Here is a 16,321-nt window from a genome sequence, read left to right on the forward strand (position 1 = left end):
CAGTTTGGTGATTTTTAAAGATTCCAAATTCTTGATTGTTCATAGAAACAAAAATTAAAATGTTTAATCATTCGATGTGCCCTATCTACTATTTTTCCCAACACCTAGACCCTACCTATAGTAACTGACCAACATAAAAATTATGTCCATTTTCTGGCAGACTTAAATTTTTATGAACATTGATTAAATTTAAGAAATGAATATTTAACATATTTAAAATCGTAAATGAATTTTGAGAAATCTAAATGAACACTCAAGTAGCAATTATACATTTCTAGTAACCAATAGATAAAATATTGCATAACAAAATAATTTATAGGAAAAAACAAAAAAATCACTCCAAAAATTTCAATTATAATACTCATAAAAGGGAAATAATAAGTATGGAGAATCATGAAAACTATGACTTTCCTCACAAAAAAAAAAAAAGCTAAGGAAAATGAAATAATATAGTATACAAAAAATAATACAGTACACAAAAAAATATACAAATATATGTTCCGGGGAAAGCGGAAAAATTAAAATACTCCAGTTCAATTTCTTCACTTTCTTTAATGCTCTCCTTCTCATAAGTCAGTCTAACACATGCAACATGATTACTGAGGTCAAGTTATACCTGGCAAACAGCAGGGATTTGGAGGGAATACACTAAATATACTCAAACCAGTTTGGGAAAGTGAATCACAGAAGTTACTTTAATGATTTAACATGATTACTCATTAAAAGCCCACACCGAAGTTCCCTGATCTCTTACCAAATATTAGGACCCATGCTAAATACGCTCAGCATCTCGTTTAGCCCTCAAAACAAACAAAAACATTACTGAAAGTATATTCTCATTCTCATTCGACAGATAAAGAAAAGGAGGCTCAAGAGTTTAGTAACTCGCCCAAGTTTGCACAGCTAGCTCTCCAAATAAATGCGGGACCTGAGATACAGAATGATACCAAAGACCCATAGAGACTCTGACCTGTGCTAGCAGGGGCAGCAGACACAGGAAAATCTCAGGTAACCTTGCACAAGAGAAAGCCTAGAGCATTACTGTTTTCCTCAACCAGAAGATAATTTAAATTCAGTTTTGCTATGCAAATAATCAATGAAAATCCTTTGAAAGCCAACAATACAGTGATCTGTCACACAGGATTTCAAAATATGCTGAAAGTAACAAGAGAATACTGCAAAGTTCCCAGAAGCTTTGGATTCTCAAATCTTTATACATTCGGCTGTTCCTGAGCTAGAAAGAGATCCCAACAAAAACAGTGGTACTACTCTTACAGAACAGATCTTCAAAATAGTCAAAAATCTTGCAATCTAAAAGTCCTCATGTGTAAAATGAAAATAACATACATATCACAAGTGAGTAGCAAAGATTAAATTAGAAAATGTAATGTAAAGCAATATTCATAGTGCTTGAAACACAAGAAATGGTAGTAAGAATTCTACAAAGGTGGTACCTTTGCTGAAATGCTCTCCAAACCTCTCATTACCTATAGTCACCCCAGTGGCAACAAGATGGTCTTTTGCAATACATAATACAGACATAATTACATACTTGTATGGAAAACTGAACCCTCTATCTCACACCATACACAAAAATTAATTTGAAATGGATTATAATAGACATAAATGGGAATGGTAAAACAATAAAGTTTTACCTAAAAGGAAAAAACGGGCACTATTTTTAAGACCTTGGGGCAAGCAAGATTTTTTCAAGACACAAAAAGCAGCATCCATAAACGAAAGGGATATACTAGACTAGATTTCATTAAATCTAAGAATTTCTGTTCATTCTTTTAAAAAGGCATTATAGTTAAAAGGCCAGTTGTAGGCTTAAAGAAGATATATACAACATGCATATACAAAAAATTACTCCATCCAGAATATATAATAAAGTATAAATCTATCAGAAGAAACACAAGTATTTTGTCACAAAAACAGACTTTATCAGTCATTTCACAAAAGAAGTCATATGAAAAAACACCCAACTTATCCAACATGCAGAAATGCAAAAATTAAAACCATAAGATACCACTACACAACCATCAAAATTGTTATAATTAACAAGATAAGCAATTCTTGGTATTAGCAAAAATGTGACCCAAGTGAATCTCACAAACATTGCTGGTAGAAGTGTAAAATGGCAAAAGCACTTTAGAGAACTTTTTGGCTTTTTTTTTTAGTAAAGCATGATGCCTACACTAAGATCTAAGCAAAATCCATTTTTGAATATTTAGTCAAGACAAGTGAAAATATATGTCCACAAAAAGACATTTATAAGAATATTCACAGCAGCTTTATTGTAACAGTTAAAAACTAGAAACAAAATACATGTCCATCAACAAACTGTGACATATACACACAATGGAAAACTACACAGTAGTAAAACAATATGAACTACTATTTCATTCATCAAAGCAAACATAATGAAGACTAAAAGAAACCAGACATATCCTATTCTAAGAAATAGATGTAGTGCCTAGAAAGGGTTAAGAGGGAGTCCTCTGATGTGCCAAAAATGTTCTATACCTTGATCCTGGTAGTTATGCAGGTATTTGTAGATATAAAAATTCATTAAGCTGTATAATTAAGATGTATGTGCCTTATTATGCAAGTTATATCTCAATTTTAGAAATCTAAATACTTTACACATAATAAAGCCAAGAACAATAACAATCTAAATGTGTCATGCTTCTAATATATCAAAAATCTTTAAAAAAAAAAAAAAAGGAAAGAAAGAAAATTAATTTCATTAAAAAGCAAGATATGTGAACAGTAAGATTTTTTCACATTAGTTCCAATGTCTATGGGCTTAAGGTTTTATGTCTCATTATCAAAATACAAATAACCAAACAAAGAATGACAAAAAATATTACCTCCTTTGTTTAGGACAATATTAATACATTCTCTGCGGCAAATCACTTTCCACATCCATAAAATACAGAAAGTGAAATTACCTGTAAAGGCATTCTTTCAGTTCAAGGTTCTAGGGTTTCTGACATTCAACTAATCAAAAACTCTGATTAGCTCCTCAACTGCCTTCCAAAATAAAAGCTGAGTCTTTGGTCTGGCATTCAGAGTTCCACATCAACACTATGTCCATACTTTCCTTTCCAATCTTTTTTCACATTGGCCCTATATAAAAACCTTCCTTAGTCCTTGTTTTTCTTCATGTGATTTCCTACATATAAAATATCCTTTTCCCAAAGTTCTGTACTAGCCTATTAAGATCTTTGTCATCTCTAAATCCATTCACATATTTAGTAGATCTTTTCCATATTTTCCATATAATGGTTGAGGACAAAGAAATAAGACATGGTTCCAGCTATAAAGTGGGAATGTAAAGAGCTAACCCGAATATAAATTAGAATCAAGTAATTAGCAAAGAAGTCAATTTATACTGTACTAAAAATAAAACAAAATAAAAATCATTTAAGCGTTAGACAAAGATGAAATCCTCCCTTTCAATTTTCCCTATTTTATTCCCAGATAATTCTCTCACTGTTCTGAATCACCATAAGATTGTTTTTATATCAATTACCAATATCATTTTTATATTTTTTATTCCCCCAATACATGAAACTTGAGAAGACTTTTTTCTGTATCATTTAATATCCATTAAATTTTCCTTAAATACTACATACTATTCAAATAATGATTCCGAAAACTTCTTTTCAAAAGTGAAGAGCTCCCATATTTTATCTAATAATAGTTATGGCCAAAGTGATTACAATAAAAAGTAAGGATTAAAAGAGATTGCACCTCACTGAAAATATCTGTAGATAATTTCATGGAAAGCTGGCCAAGAGTTACATTTCTTGAGTAACTGCATTTATTCTTTAACAAATTCTACAGAGTAATGTTTTATAAAGAAAAAAGTTACTTGAATAATTTTCCCTCATAAAGTTTCCCTATTTCTGTATTAACCTGAAAGTACATCATAAATAAGCTTTGGTACTTTGACTATCATATACTTACACAAAAATCAAAGCTCAATTTATCCTGTGCCTAAACACACTCAACTATCCATGTCCACCAAACAGAATTTATGAACTGAAGTATCTGTCTTGTAGCTGACATAGTTTGAGCTATGATAACTGTGATGTCATAGAAAGATTAATATCCACATTTCAGATTCACCCTACCAACAACTGTTTGCGTTTTGTTATATACAGTTATATTCTAGGAGCATGTGACTTTTCAATGGCATAACTGAACTCATATAAACAACATAATCTAGTATGAATTAGCTTGTTATTTGAACATTTTTAAATAATACCATTAAAAAATAGCTAGCTCTAAGTTTTTAAAGCAAGCCAAATGCAAATTTAAAGTACTTAATTTTGAAAACTAAAAATTCATTTACTTATGTAAGGTAATCCAAAATCTACCTTATCAATTCTGATTTGAATAAATACATACTGTACCTGGTTACTGCCGTGACCAAAAGGAGTACTAGATAAATTAGTGGTTACACTGTGCAAAATAATTTCGCCACTGAGAGATCCAGAAGCAATGTAGCAATCATTCCAATTATATGTGACACAAGTTACTTCATCTTTATGATCCTGAAAGAAATGAAAGTAAGCACACTGCCACATAACCTTCACACCTTACATTTATTTACATGTTTGTAAATTTCATTTATTGTAAAATATTATGTATTTGTAAATCTAATATCTGCTTTAACATTTTCCTCAAATAACCTTAAAAAAATTACTCAAATGAGTAGGAAACTATTTGTTCAACACCAAGTCTTCTCAGGGAACAGAGACTTGGTGCTATCGTCGTAATAATGATCAGGTACTCTGAAACAAGAGACAAAAAGGAAAGGTAATTTTCTAGACAGCATTATGTCTACCTTCCACTGACAAGTAACCTTTACTTCAAGTTAACTATTAGGAGAGTCCCTGGCCTCAAGGGTATCACTGTTCAATGAGGAAGACTAGGAAGACCAGACATTTAAATTAACATGACATAGGCAGAAGGAATGCTAGATGAGTAGGGGAGGGGAAGTGTCCTAGGAAAGAGGCATCACGGTGACCTGAGTTGACAGAGGAAGCAGTGGGGAAGACATAAAACATGAGTTCAACCTTAAAAGAAAAAATGAGTGATAAGTAGGGGAAGAGGAAAGAAACTAGACACGCAAAACCGGAGAGAGAGAAAAAAAAAGCCCCAAAGCCAGAACAAGCACAGCATGACTCAAAGATAATGTAGCTGTTTCCACTTTCTGAATACCTACTGATGCTGGGAACATTAGGAATTCTTATTAGTCCTCAAAAGAATCTTGGGAGGCAAGGTCACTTTTCTTTTTTTATGGATTAGTTAACTACTTGAGGCACAGAAAGGCTAAGAAATCTGTGCAAGCTCACATCACTACTAAGAAGCAGATCTAGGATTCAATTCCAGGCCAAACTCCAAAGCTTATTTCCCTCTCAGGGTACTAGGCTGTCTCCCAATCCAGAGGGGAATTCACTTTGAGGAAACAAAACTGGTTTTAAACAAACTGTATTTTCCAACATCAAACTAGAGATATCTAGCAGGAGCATAGAAAAGTGATCAGGGCTAGGAGTATAGTTTTTAACAGTCTGTTGTTTTATCTTTTCTTTTTTTTTTTTTAAAGATTTTATTTATTTATTCATGAGAGACCCACAAGGAGAGGCAGAGACACAGTCAGAGAAAGAAGTAGGCTCCCTGCGGAGAACCGCATGGAGAACTCCATGCAGAACTTGATCCCAGGACCTTGGGATCACGCCCTGAGCTGAAGGCAGGTGTTCAACCACTTAGCCACCCAGGTGCCCCTCTGCTGTTGTATAAACAAACTAACTTCTGTATCTAATAATTAGATTAGTGTAGTATCAAGAACAGTAGCTATAATATTCCCCTTGTAATCATAATTTTTTAAATGGTCCATCTAGTATGTCTGGAGGTATCTTTACACTTTATTCCCTTCCTAAGTCAGTGAAATAACTGCTATCCTGAGGAAAAAAACGTCTGATGAGAAGAAAAAAAAAGACAGTGGACATTTAGTGCATTGTTCCCATTTGGAAAATTAAGAACACGGGGTCCAATATAATTTGTATGACTTTATAGAGGCAAGCATCGTCCTTATTTTGACTGTGGAAAAATAAGTCATTCAGTAAATATGCAATAAGCACCTACCAAGTGCCAGAAACTGTTCCCAGGAAGAGGACCGCAGAGAAGAGACCCAAAGGTGAAAGATTAGATTTCCCACTATCACAATCAGTCAATCAAATACTTACTAACTGAATGAATAAAGAAATGAAGTACTCTAGGAGTTGCAACCAGTAAGAAAGAAGATAAAACGATCTGGAGTAATTGGGAAAGCTGAGGATGGAAAAATAAGTAGAATTTTGCCATGCTGTAAAAGTACAGGGGTAAGTGATGCTCCTAAAGTGAGAACATGCAACAAAAGTGGCCACAGACTTCTAATCTCTTCTCAATTTCTGTATTCTTTGTTCATAGTAGGTATACCCCTCTAAATAGCTTTAATTCTCATAATTTAAAAGCTTAAACATGGATAATATCTGAGTTTGCATCTCATCTTTGTCATTACTAGTTGTTTTACATAGAACAAGTTTTTTAACATCCCTGAACCAGAGTTCCTCCACAGGTATACGAAAAAGTACTACCTGCTTTGCAGAATTCTTGTGGCACACAGAATAAACATATGTTAAGCACAGTGGCTGGCATACCAAAGAACTCAATAAAAGTTAACTATTCTCATTATTGGCAACTCTTCAATTTTCCTTAAGACTCTTCAAAGTTTAGCTAATATCTGAAATAATGAACTTCCAAAGGTAAGAGTTTAAACAGCAATTACAGGATTACACTTCTGTTTAACTAAAAGAAATTCTCTTTTATATACAATTTCCCTAGTAAGAATTAACTCCACGACACTTGACGTTAACAAAATGATAATGATGTCTAGTATTTGCTTCAAACTAATCTGAGGGTGAGATTATATAATAATCTGATTAGAGAGTAGATAAGAGCACATATAAAATAATCTTGGTCATGAGCTAATCATCAAAGCCAGACAATGAATGAATATGTGTATGCAGGTATATGTATCAATGCTTAGAATTTTTCATATTAAAAGTTTTTAAAAAGACATGAAAATGAAAAATAAATTTAAAGATCAGTCTCCAAATATTAAATGTACATAATAGTAGAAGCAGAATTCCAAAAAGATCATAATGCAGAAGCTTTCATGTGATGACTATTTTTATTTTCTAAAACTGTAAAAAAGCTAAGTATTTAAAGAAACACTAATTGTAAATAGTAAATTATTTTAGAAAATATTTCATGACCAAAATGAAAACATATACACACAAAAATAACAGAAATAGCAGCAACCAAATACATTAGAGAACTAAGAAGTCAATGCCCAACTTTGATTAGTAGGTCTATTACAACCATCCCAAAACCACTCTCATTATTTTCAAAGAGATTTCAAAAAAAGATCTCTGATGACAATTCACACTTAAGAAAAAATTAAGGAAGTGATTAACTCAAAAAGAATGGAACTAAGTGAAAAAATTAGGGAAAAGTTTTAAACACAAACAATATGCATTAGTGACATACATGGAGGCAAAAATAGACCAAAAAAAAAAAATTCTGACTAAATAGCATCTTTATTTTCCCTAACAAATCTCACTTCAATTCTGAAACATCTTATTTTTATCATAAAAGCTCAAAATTAAAAGTCTGGTAACTAAACATCCTCAGATACTTTTTTACTTATAAGGATTTAAGAAAAAACAAGTTGCTTACCTTAAGAGATCGATGAACTCTTTTTGATTTTAAATCCCATATATTAACAGTGTGATTTAGGCCTCCACTTACCAAATACATAGATGTAGAATTTAAACTGACACATGTCTGTTTTTGCTATTAGAGAAAGAAAAAAAGTTTTAATTTAATAGAGCTCAGAGCTGACTTTCAAGTCCCATTCAACACTTAGTAAGCACTTTATATATGTTGAATTAAATGCTATAAACATGATAAGACTTAGATTCACCTCTCATCATCTTCTACATGCATCTAACAGCTTAAAAGGAGTTCAAAAAAGCTTCAAGGAACTCAACCAGAATGGTGTTCTCCTCCACAGAACAGAGGGGACAGAGGAAGCTTAGGAACACCAGCAAGTCGTGGCCTCCCGTCATGGCTTACTTGCCCTTACTATTGCCCCTTAATAAAACCTACCCTTGCACTTTCACAGAATATCTTTAATTAGAATCAACCCATAGCTCAGAAAACACTAAACGCAGAAGAGACATTATAAAGGATGTCTAAACCTCTTCTCTCACAGATGGGGAACGTTCATAAAAAGCACAAAATAATTTGCCCAAAGTCTCACAACAAAGTCTCCCCAAAAGGAGTCCAGGTCTCAAACATCAGGTCATCAAAACCTGACTCTACACTCTTCCTCACATCTGTAAAGGCATTATCCACTCAGTTTCTCAAGATAAAAGTCCAGAATCATCCTTGATTTCTTTTCTCCCTCCCTGCCATCTACCATAAGTTCTTTCAACTCCAAGCCTAACATAAACCTCAGAGGGGATCCCCTTTATCTGCCACTGCTACCAGCACACTAATCCAAACCCTACAGAACCACGATTAACAGCAGCCTCCTAACTGGTTGTCCCATTTCCAACCCTACTCCCCTACATTCTATGCTTCATATGTAGGATGACCTTTACAAAAGGCAAATCAGATCATGACTCTCCCATTTAAAATTTTTTGATGGCTTCCAATCATCCCTAGAATAAAATGCAAACTCCTTAACCTGCCTTTCAAATCTCTTCCTACCTGGTCTCTCCATTTTCCTCCTCACACTCTAATTCTCCAGCCTCACTAACCTTCTTCCATTCCTTAAATGTATCAGCCCTGTATTTGCCTCAAGGTTTCTACACAAATATTCTTGCCTGGAAACCTAAAGTCCCTGCACTCTGGCTAATGACTTCTTCTGGCCGACAGACAGCAACTTCAATGCCACCCTTCAGGAGACCTCCCTTGGCCACCTAAAGTTGCCCCGCTCAGTATCTTCTTTCAGTTCTCTGTGTAACACCTTACTCACTATCTGGGTATTCTGTTTAGTAGTTCACTCTCTACCACCAGGATGTCAGCTTCGTAGAGCAAAGACCATATTGATACTCAATAAATATTTATGGAATAAATGGCTAAAAATACAGAGGTTTTCAAGTTTTTCTCACAATGAGTATCTGTGAGTGTGACTAAGATGTTGTACCTGCTCTTGAAGAGCACGGTTTGCCTTTTATCAACCAGAGATGCTCTCTTCCTCAGTTTTACGTAACTGAGTCAGTATGTCTCAAATTCCTTATCTACCCATAGCAGACATTGTCCGCTCCAGCCTCCAGCATATCTGGGCTAGAACTGATGCTTGCATCAATCCCACCTACCTTCAGGAAAGGATGGATAGAAATCAAAAGTCCTTTTTAAATTAGATGAGAGGTCATATTTCATTGTCCTTCTGTGTTCCAAGTGAGCTACCTTACCTATTCCAGTGTATAAAATTATGACAATTCATAATGCTTTAGGGCCTGCTATGAAAACTTTGAACCTTAAATTGAGAAAAAGCTAACAACTACTTGTACCTTTTTAGTTAAACCTTATTCTTAAAAAAAAAAAAAAAAAGAAAGAAAGAAAGAAAAGAAAATTAGCTTCCAAGGAATATACGTGACTGAAATGGGGCCACTATCATTATCCTGAATCAGAGGGATTAACTTGTAAAAACTAAAGGATGAGAAAACAGTATGCAGGGAGAACTTCATTCAAATGCTCTGGGACCAAAGAGCAGTTTGGTCCCAGTTTGGTCTCAGTTTGACAAAGCCACCCTGTTCCAGGAGAGCTTGGGGAGACTCAGGCACGCCCCTCAGTAACCAGAAGGACAGAAGCTAAAGCAGAAGCCAGCATCACCCAGGGGTCTTAGCTGATGGTCCTGTAAGGACAGGGCTACATCATTAGGACTCTTAAGGTCAAATCAACCTGGTGACCTAGGTAGGACTTGGGCTTTAAGAAGGCAGCAATACCAGGGAATCTTAATTTCCCAGAGAGATGGAGAAAGCAAGTGACAAGTAGACAGAATCTAAGTCCTTGATTGCTCCCCTAGGATCCACTATTATTTTACCTAAAGATGTTTTAGTACTCATCTCCTCAAACCTTATTTAAATGTTACTGTATTTTTTTGAGTTTAGATTAAGAATAATACTTTTAAACACCTTTATATTTAGCTGCAAGCATTATAAGAAGCAGTTACCATCCAAGTAGAACTAAAATTTAATTTTAAAAGTTGTTTTGTTTTGTTTTTTTAAACTTACCCCTTCGCCAAGCTCGAAAAGTAGAAAAGGTTTATTTTTGTAATGTGAAACAACAATCTTGTCACCACTGGAAGATGCTGTCACCAGAAAGTTATCTAAATGAAGAGTTATGGAGCATCAAACAATCCATGAGCATCTCTAGCACTAGACTATTATTGCAAGAATTGTGATGATAAAAGCACTGCACTAACCTAAGAAGACAAGGAAATGAATATAGCTTATATATCAGCTTTCACAAATGGCTCAGGTTACTAATTACTAAGAGTAATTCTCTTTACTACTACCGCAGGGAAGACCTATCCTCTCTGGCTTTGCTATTACTTGAAAGCTATTTTACCCAAGTGAAATACTACTCCATTTTCACAGAATAGGCCAGAAGGTCTAATTTTATCCTTCAAGAATGAGATCATGATAAAAGCAACATCAGCAAATACCAATCAGCCTTTTCAGCTATAAACACTGCTCAAGATAGTTATTTATTAACACAGTACTTGGTACCAATTTAAGTTAGGAAGCAAATAAAAAATTAGACCAGTTTCCAAAAATCATACCGCACTACCTCACAATCACATCAGTTTTGTTGATAGATCATTAAGTGGTTTATCAGCAAATGCCAACTCTAATAAAACTCCTTGGAATAAATATAAACCCAAACTAATAAATCTTATCAAGAACTGCTTTTCTCTTATACAGTAACAGGGAAATTAAGCTCTACACATAATAAAAACCTAATAATAGACAGAAGCAAGCTCACATATCCGTCACTCTCTTTAAAACATTTTCCCCCCACTACCCATCTGAAGAGTCCTTCAAAAATGTACTCCCTTCACCAGTTTGATTAATAGAGCACCAAAGTAATTTACTTTGCTACTTTAATACAAAATCAAGGAATGATAAAGAGGTATATTTAATTCAGTAAGAAAATTAATCATTTTTATTGCAAATTTGCAAGAATAATTAGGTTGGGCGTGAAAACTTCTGTTTTTTGTTCATAAATCAGTCATATTTTAAAGCTTTGATACTTTTACTTTCATCAGGAAACAATATTAATTTGATATTTATAAGGTCAGGCGTATGTTAAAAATTTGTTGTTTAAGAAACAGTCTGTATGTTTAAGTTATACAAAAGAATGATAATTTCTAGCATACCAAGTTTATATAACATTTTCATAGTATTTTGTTTACAGCAGCGGTTCTACTGAGGGCGATTGGCTTCTGGTGGGTAAAGGCCAGGAAGGTTTCTAAACATCCTAAAATGCACACAGCAATCCTCAAAACAAAGAATCATCTAGCCCAAAATGCCAATAGTGCAAAGTTGAGAAATTCTGATTTCTAAGCTTCTTTCACTCGTTTATTTTATCCACATTTAGAAGCTTACTAAGACAGGGAGGGTGGAAATCAGAAACACAAAAAGCTTGGAAAATTAAATCTAGACAATTTCTGTTTCAGAAATCATACTTTTCATCATACACAGAGAGAGAAATACAGAATACATGAGTAAGATGAGAATGTTGCACAACTTTATTTTTTATCTCCTCCCCCAACTTCGCTTCTGCCTTTGAGTTCTATCTTTAATTTTAATACAGACCAGATCCATAAATAGCCAAATGTAGATGTGAAAACTCATTCCAAAATCTTTTAGAAGTTTTCTCACCATTACCTACCTTATGTCATTAGGGTTCAATGATGAACTGTTGATAACAAAACTAATTCTATGGTCTGTATCTAGTTATAATAGTTATACATATATAAAATATATATATTTTTTAGGATGCACCTATAATAAACAATAAAGTGAAACCCCTATTTCACTTTATCTATCTAGCTTTCATAGCTATGCAAAATGTATTTTTTATTAGGCACATGTAAAAGTTTCGTTGATACCAGTTATTTAACCTAACAAAAAGTGGTTATTAAAATTAAAAAAAAAAAAAAAGGATACTATTGCTGCTCCAACACATTGAGCTGATTCCATGTGGTGATGTGTGTGGGCTGAATTTATCCACCAATGTCAGAGATGAAGCATCCCATATTTTAACATCATCTCCAGATGAAGCAAATCTGAGGTTTTCCTGCATGACTGCACCTACAAATAGTTCAAAACAATACATTTAAAAAAGTAATCAACGACAGGTCAAAATGAAGGATCTAATCTAAATCAAGGGGCTCTACTGGTTCACTTTTGTTCCAGAAGGGGTGTTCACCACAGAATAGCTGGAATGATCCTTCTAAAATCACATTCTCTCATTTGACCCTTCCAATGGCTCTCCACAGCAATTATAGCGAAATCCAACTTCCTTGGCATGCCTAACACGACCTGGTTCCGGTGAAACTGTCCTACTCCTCTTCTCCAGGGCCACCAGACTCACAGGCCTTCTTGCCTTAGTCTTTCCATCTGCTGTCCCCTCTGCCTGGAATGTCCTTTCCCCAGATTTCCCGTGGTCATCTCCTTCACCTCACTTCAGTCTCAGCTCAAATGTCTCCTCAGAAAAGCCTTCCCTGACTGCCATGGCTAACACAGCGCATACCAGTTGCCCTTTATGCAGTTTCATTTTTTTTCATGGCATCTTCTGCTATTTGCAACTCTTATTTGTTCTCCTAACAATGTCTGCCTCTCCTGACTTGAACAAAACAAAGATCCTGAAAATGGATTTTGTCTTGTTTACGATCAGTCTTGAAATGTTCCTGGCACACAAGTAATCAAAAAACTGTTGGCTAGAAAACTTCTTATGTCTTTTAAAAATGTATGATAAACTGTAACATCCCTGCAGGTCAGAATCCAATGGCTCCAGTTTTTCCCAATAACTCCAAAATTAGCAAATATAGCCAAAAGAGATGTCACTAAGTCCCTAAACCAATATTTGTTCTACAATGCCCTCATGCATACTATTTATTCCCAGTATATAATTCGAATACACAAGAACAGCAAGTAGAAGCAATGCCAGACCAGTCAGTAAAAAATGCTTGGGATGCCTGGGTGGCTCAGGTCCTGATCCCGGAGTCCTGGGATCGAGTCTCACATGGGGCTCCCCAAGGGGAGCCTGCTTCTCCTTCTGCCTAGGTCTCTGCCTCTCTCTCTCTCTGTGTGTGTGTGTGTGTGTCTCCCATGAATAAATAAAATCTTAAAAAAAAATTGCTCAAAAATATGTGATAAAAAGGAAGGGAACAGGGCCTAGAACTATACCCTCCACACCTTCCTGGTGTGGAGTGAAAAGACTACAACACAATACTAGTGATGTCACAGAGTCCCAAGTCACCAACAAAGCATCACATTTATGTCCAGTATATCTTATTTCAGAGGCCATAGTTAAAAGGCGTAATAAATTATAGGGCCCATTTGATTCTCAAGAGACAAAAAAGAATTTTTTTAATGTGCTTATGAAAAGACTATAAAAGTTTTGTTAACCAGGACAGTCACGTATGGGGTTCATTATGCTTCATGCATCCGCTAAGTACAATGTTTCCAAAGGCCGACAGTCATCTGTTGAAATGCAGACCGGCCGTGTTTGGATTTGGGGCCTTGACACGTAACGTGCGGCTGGTTCCCTGCTCAAGGTGCAAGTGCATGCTGCCAAGGGGGTCTCTTAAACCCAGTACACACAACTGGGGGGGGGGGGAATGTCTTCACTACAATGGTACATCCTCCTGCTGAGCCGTGTGGTGTAAGCGCGGAGGGGGGCATTTAAGTGAAGCCTGAGAAAAAGTGGGTTCAAAGGATCGGCCCCCAAGGGAGGTGCCGGGGACCGCGGCAGTCACTGATGTCCGCTGCCTTCTCTTCGAGTGGACGGGGAGGGGGACCACCTGCCCCACCCCCGCCTTCGGGAGCGGAGCACCTCCTAACGGAGAGGCACTGATTACATCAGCGTCTCCAACAAGGTCCCATCAAAGTGAGCTGTCAGGACGCGAGGCGGCAGGCGACAGCCCACCCGAATTTAGGGACAGCGCCTCCCGGGCGGAAAAACCCACAATCCACCACAGCCCTTCGCTGCAACAGAAGTTCTTCAACTTTCCTCCGCCCGAAGTGCACTTTCCTCGCAGGAGAACTGCTCAGCCGGGGTTACCTTCTGAGGTGCATGCGAGCCCGAGAGGGGAGCAACAAGGGGGAGGCGGCCGGCGGAGAGGCGGCCAACTTTCCGGGGGACAGCACCCCACTCCCGTCACCGCTCGCCGCCCCCCCCCCCGCGACCCCGCCCACCTCTCAGGGCCGAGCCGGGGACCGTGGCCCACCGAGGTGCGCGCCCCCGGCCCGCGGCTCCAGGGCACTTCCGCGCCAACCCCGCGGCCCCGGCCCCGGCCCCTGCCCGACAACTGTCCGGAGCACCGGGCGGGCCGGGGCGCGCGGGGCCTGGGGGCCTCCGACCCTTCCCCGGGGTGGCCGGAAGGCTGGCGGGGTTCGCGAGCGAGCAAGGACGCGGCGGGCGGCAGCGCGCGGAGCCCCCCGGAACCTCACCTCTCCACCGCGGCACCCCGGGGGCCACGGCGCGGCCCGCTCCGGCGCTGGGCTTCCGGCTCCCGCCCGGACGGTTAAACTTGGGCGGCCGGAAGTCCCGCCCGCGAGTGGCGTCAGGGGGAAGGGCTGCTCGGGGCGGGGCGGGGGTCGCGGTCCCCGCGGGCGGTGGGAACGGCCTCCCGGCGGCTCCCTCCGCCCCAGCCTCGGCGGGTGGACGCCGCCCTCCCGCCGAGACCCCGGCGCTAGGCGGGACTCGGCGCGGCGACGGGTTAGCCTGGGAGGCCGCCGCGCGGCGAGCTCCGCCGTCCCTGGCCTCGGGGAGCTTACGCTCGCTCGCTACGAGGCCGACATAGATAGTCACGAACTGAAGAGCCGGACTGCCAGTTGCTTCAAAGGAAAGCTAACCCGGGAAGAAAAATAGATGAAAGGGAAATGAGCACGGATACGGGTTTAGGAAAGATTTCATCGCAGAGGAAACCATGGAGAGCAGATAATACCCCATGTAATTTACAAACCAGAGGGCAGGCTCGGAAAAGCTAAAAAAAAAATACCCAAAAGTGTAAGTGCCCGAGGTATCTGACTTCAAAACCCTTGGTCTTGCTTCCTGATCATTGATCTTTCTTAAAAATGCTGCAGGGTCAGGAACATCAAACACCGCCTGGTTGGGAAGGCTTTGAAAGAGAGGTTTCCCAGAGTGGAAAAGAGAAGAGCTGAACTGAGTCTTAAATACCAAGACCAAGGCCTTTTATTTTTCTTTTTTTTTTTTTTTTTTTTTTTTTTTTTTTTTTTTTTTTTTAGCTCTGATAACTTTTGCTGAGAATACGGACAGTAGGGCATTTCTTCTGCAAACAGGATTATTCTTTCATCACAAGTGTGGGAAAGGAGTAGGAGTGGGTTTCTGAACTAGGTACATAAGCCCCAGTTATTTGTACCCATGTTGCAAATAAACCCAAAAACTCTGAGTGCCGTTTCTTCAGAGCAGAAGTTGCAATCCTAACCAAGTTGTAAAGATCGGTGGGGAGCCTCAAAAGGAGAAAGATAGCAAGCAGCAACTGCCTTAAGTGTATAGTGTACGGTTCTTGAGTTTATTAAACCCAATTTTGACAGGAATAGGAGCCAAAAAAGTTGGAAAATGAGGAAATAGGGTAAGGGAATAAGGGCAGGGAGAATTGGGGCAAATGAGAAAGAAAGGACAATTAACTAAATCTCTGAAAAGTTAGAGCCAGAAAGAAAATTGAAACTAGAATTTATGCGAAACGAAATATAATATGTCATAGAATACGTGTTATATACTCTATGATATAACAAATGTATACGATAGATGTTGAATGCATACTTTACTAAACATATGTATGCATGTTTAGATATAATGTGTATATGTATACTATATATACATGTAATGTCATCCTTCTAAAATAACTATTATATGTCCCCCACTTTACATATGAAGAAACAGAGGTTAAGTAACTTGCCTAAGGTCACACAGTTAAGAAATGATATGGACAGGAATT

The 16,321-nt window shown here is 37.8% G+C and overlaps 1 protein-coding gene across 2 annotated transcripts in view; it reads right to left on the bottom strand.

Moving 5' to 3' along the window:
* NEDD1 (NEDD1 gamma-tubulin ring complex targeting factor) overlaps positions 1-14,873 on the bottom strand; it is a 46,749-nt gene extending 31,876 nt beyond the window's left edge. For both annotated transcript variants that reach the window (XM_055336611.1, XM_055336609.1), the window contains exons 1-5: positions 14,811-14,873; positions 12,303-12,446; positions 10,362-10,456; positions 7,795-7,911; positions 4,425-4,565 (exon numbers count right to left, since the gene is read on the bottom strand). In XM_055336611.1, coding sequence (XP_055192586.1) covers positions 4,425-4,565; positions 7,795-7,911; positions 10,362-10,456; positions 12,303-12,438 — 489 coding nt within the window. In that variant the 5' untranslated portion in view covers positions 12,439-12,446; positions 14,811-14,873. The remainder of the gene's footprint in view (positions 1-4,424; positions 4,566-7,794; positions 7,912-10,361; positions 10,457-12,302; positions 12,447-14,810) is intronic.
* Between the last annotated feature and the right edge of the window lie 1,448 nt (positions 14,874-16,321).

Source organism: Nyctereutes procyonoides, unplaced genomic scaffold, assembly GCF_905146905.1.
Source record: "Nyctereutes procyonoides isolate TBG_1078 unplaced genomic scaffold, NYPRO_anot_genome, whole genome shotgun sequence".
Lineage (NCBI taxonomy): Eukaryota > Metazoa > Chordata > Mammalia > Carnivora > Canidae > Nyctereutes > Nyctereutes procyonoides.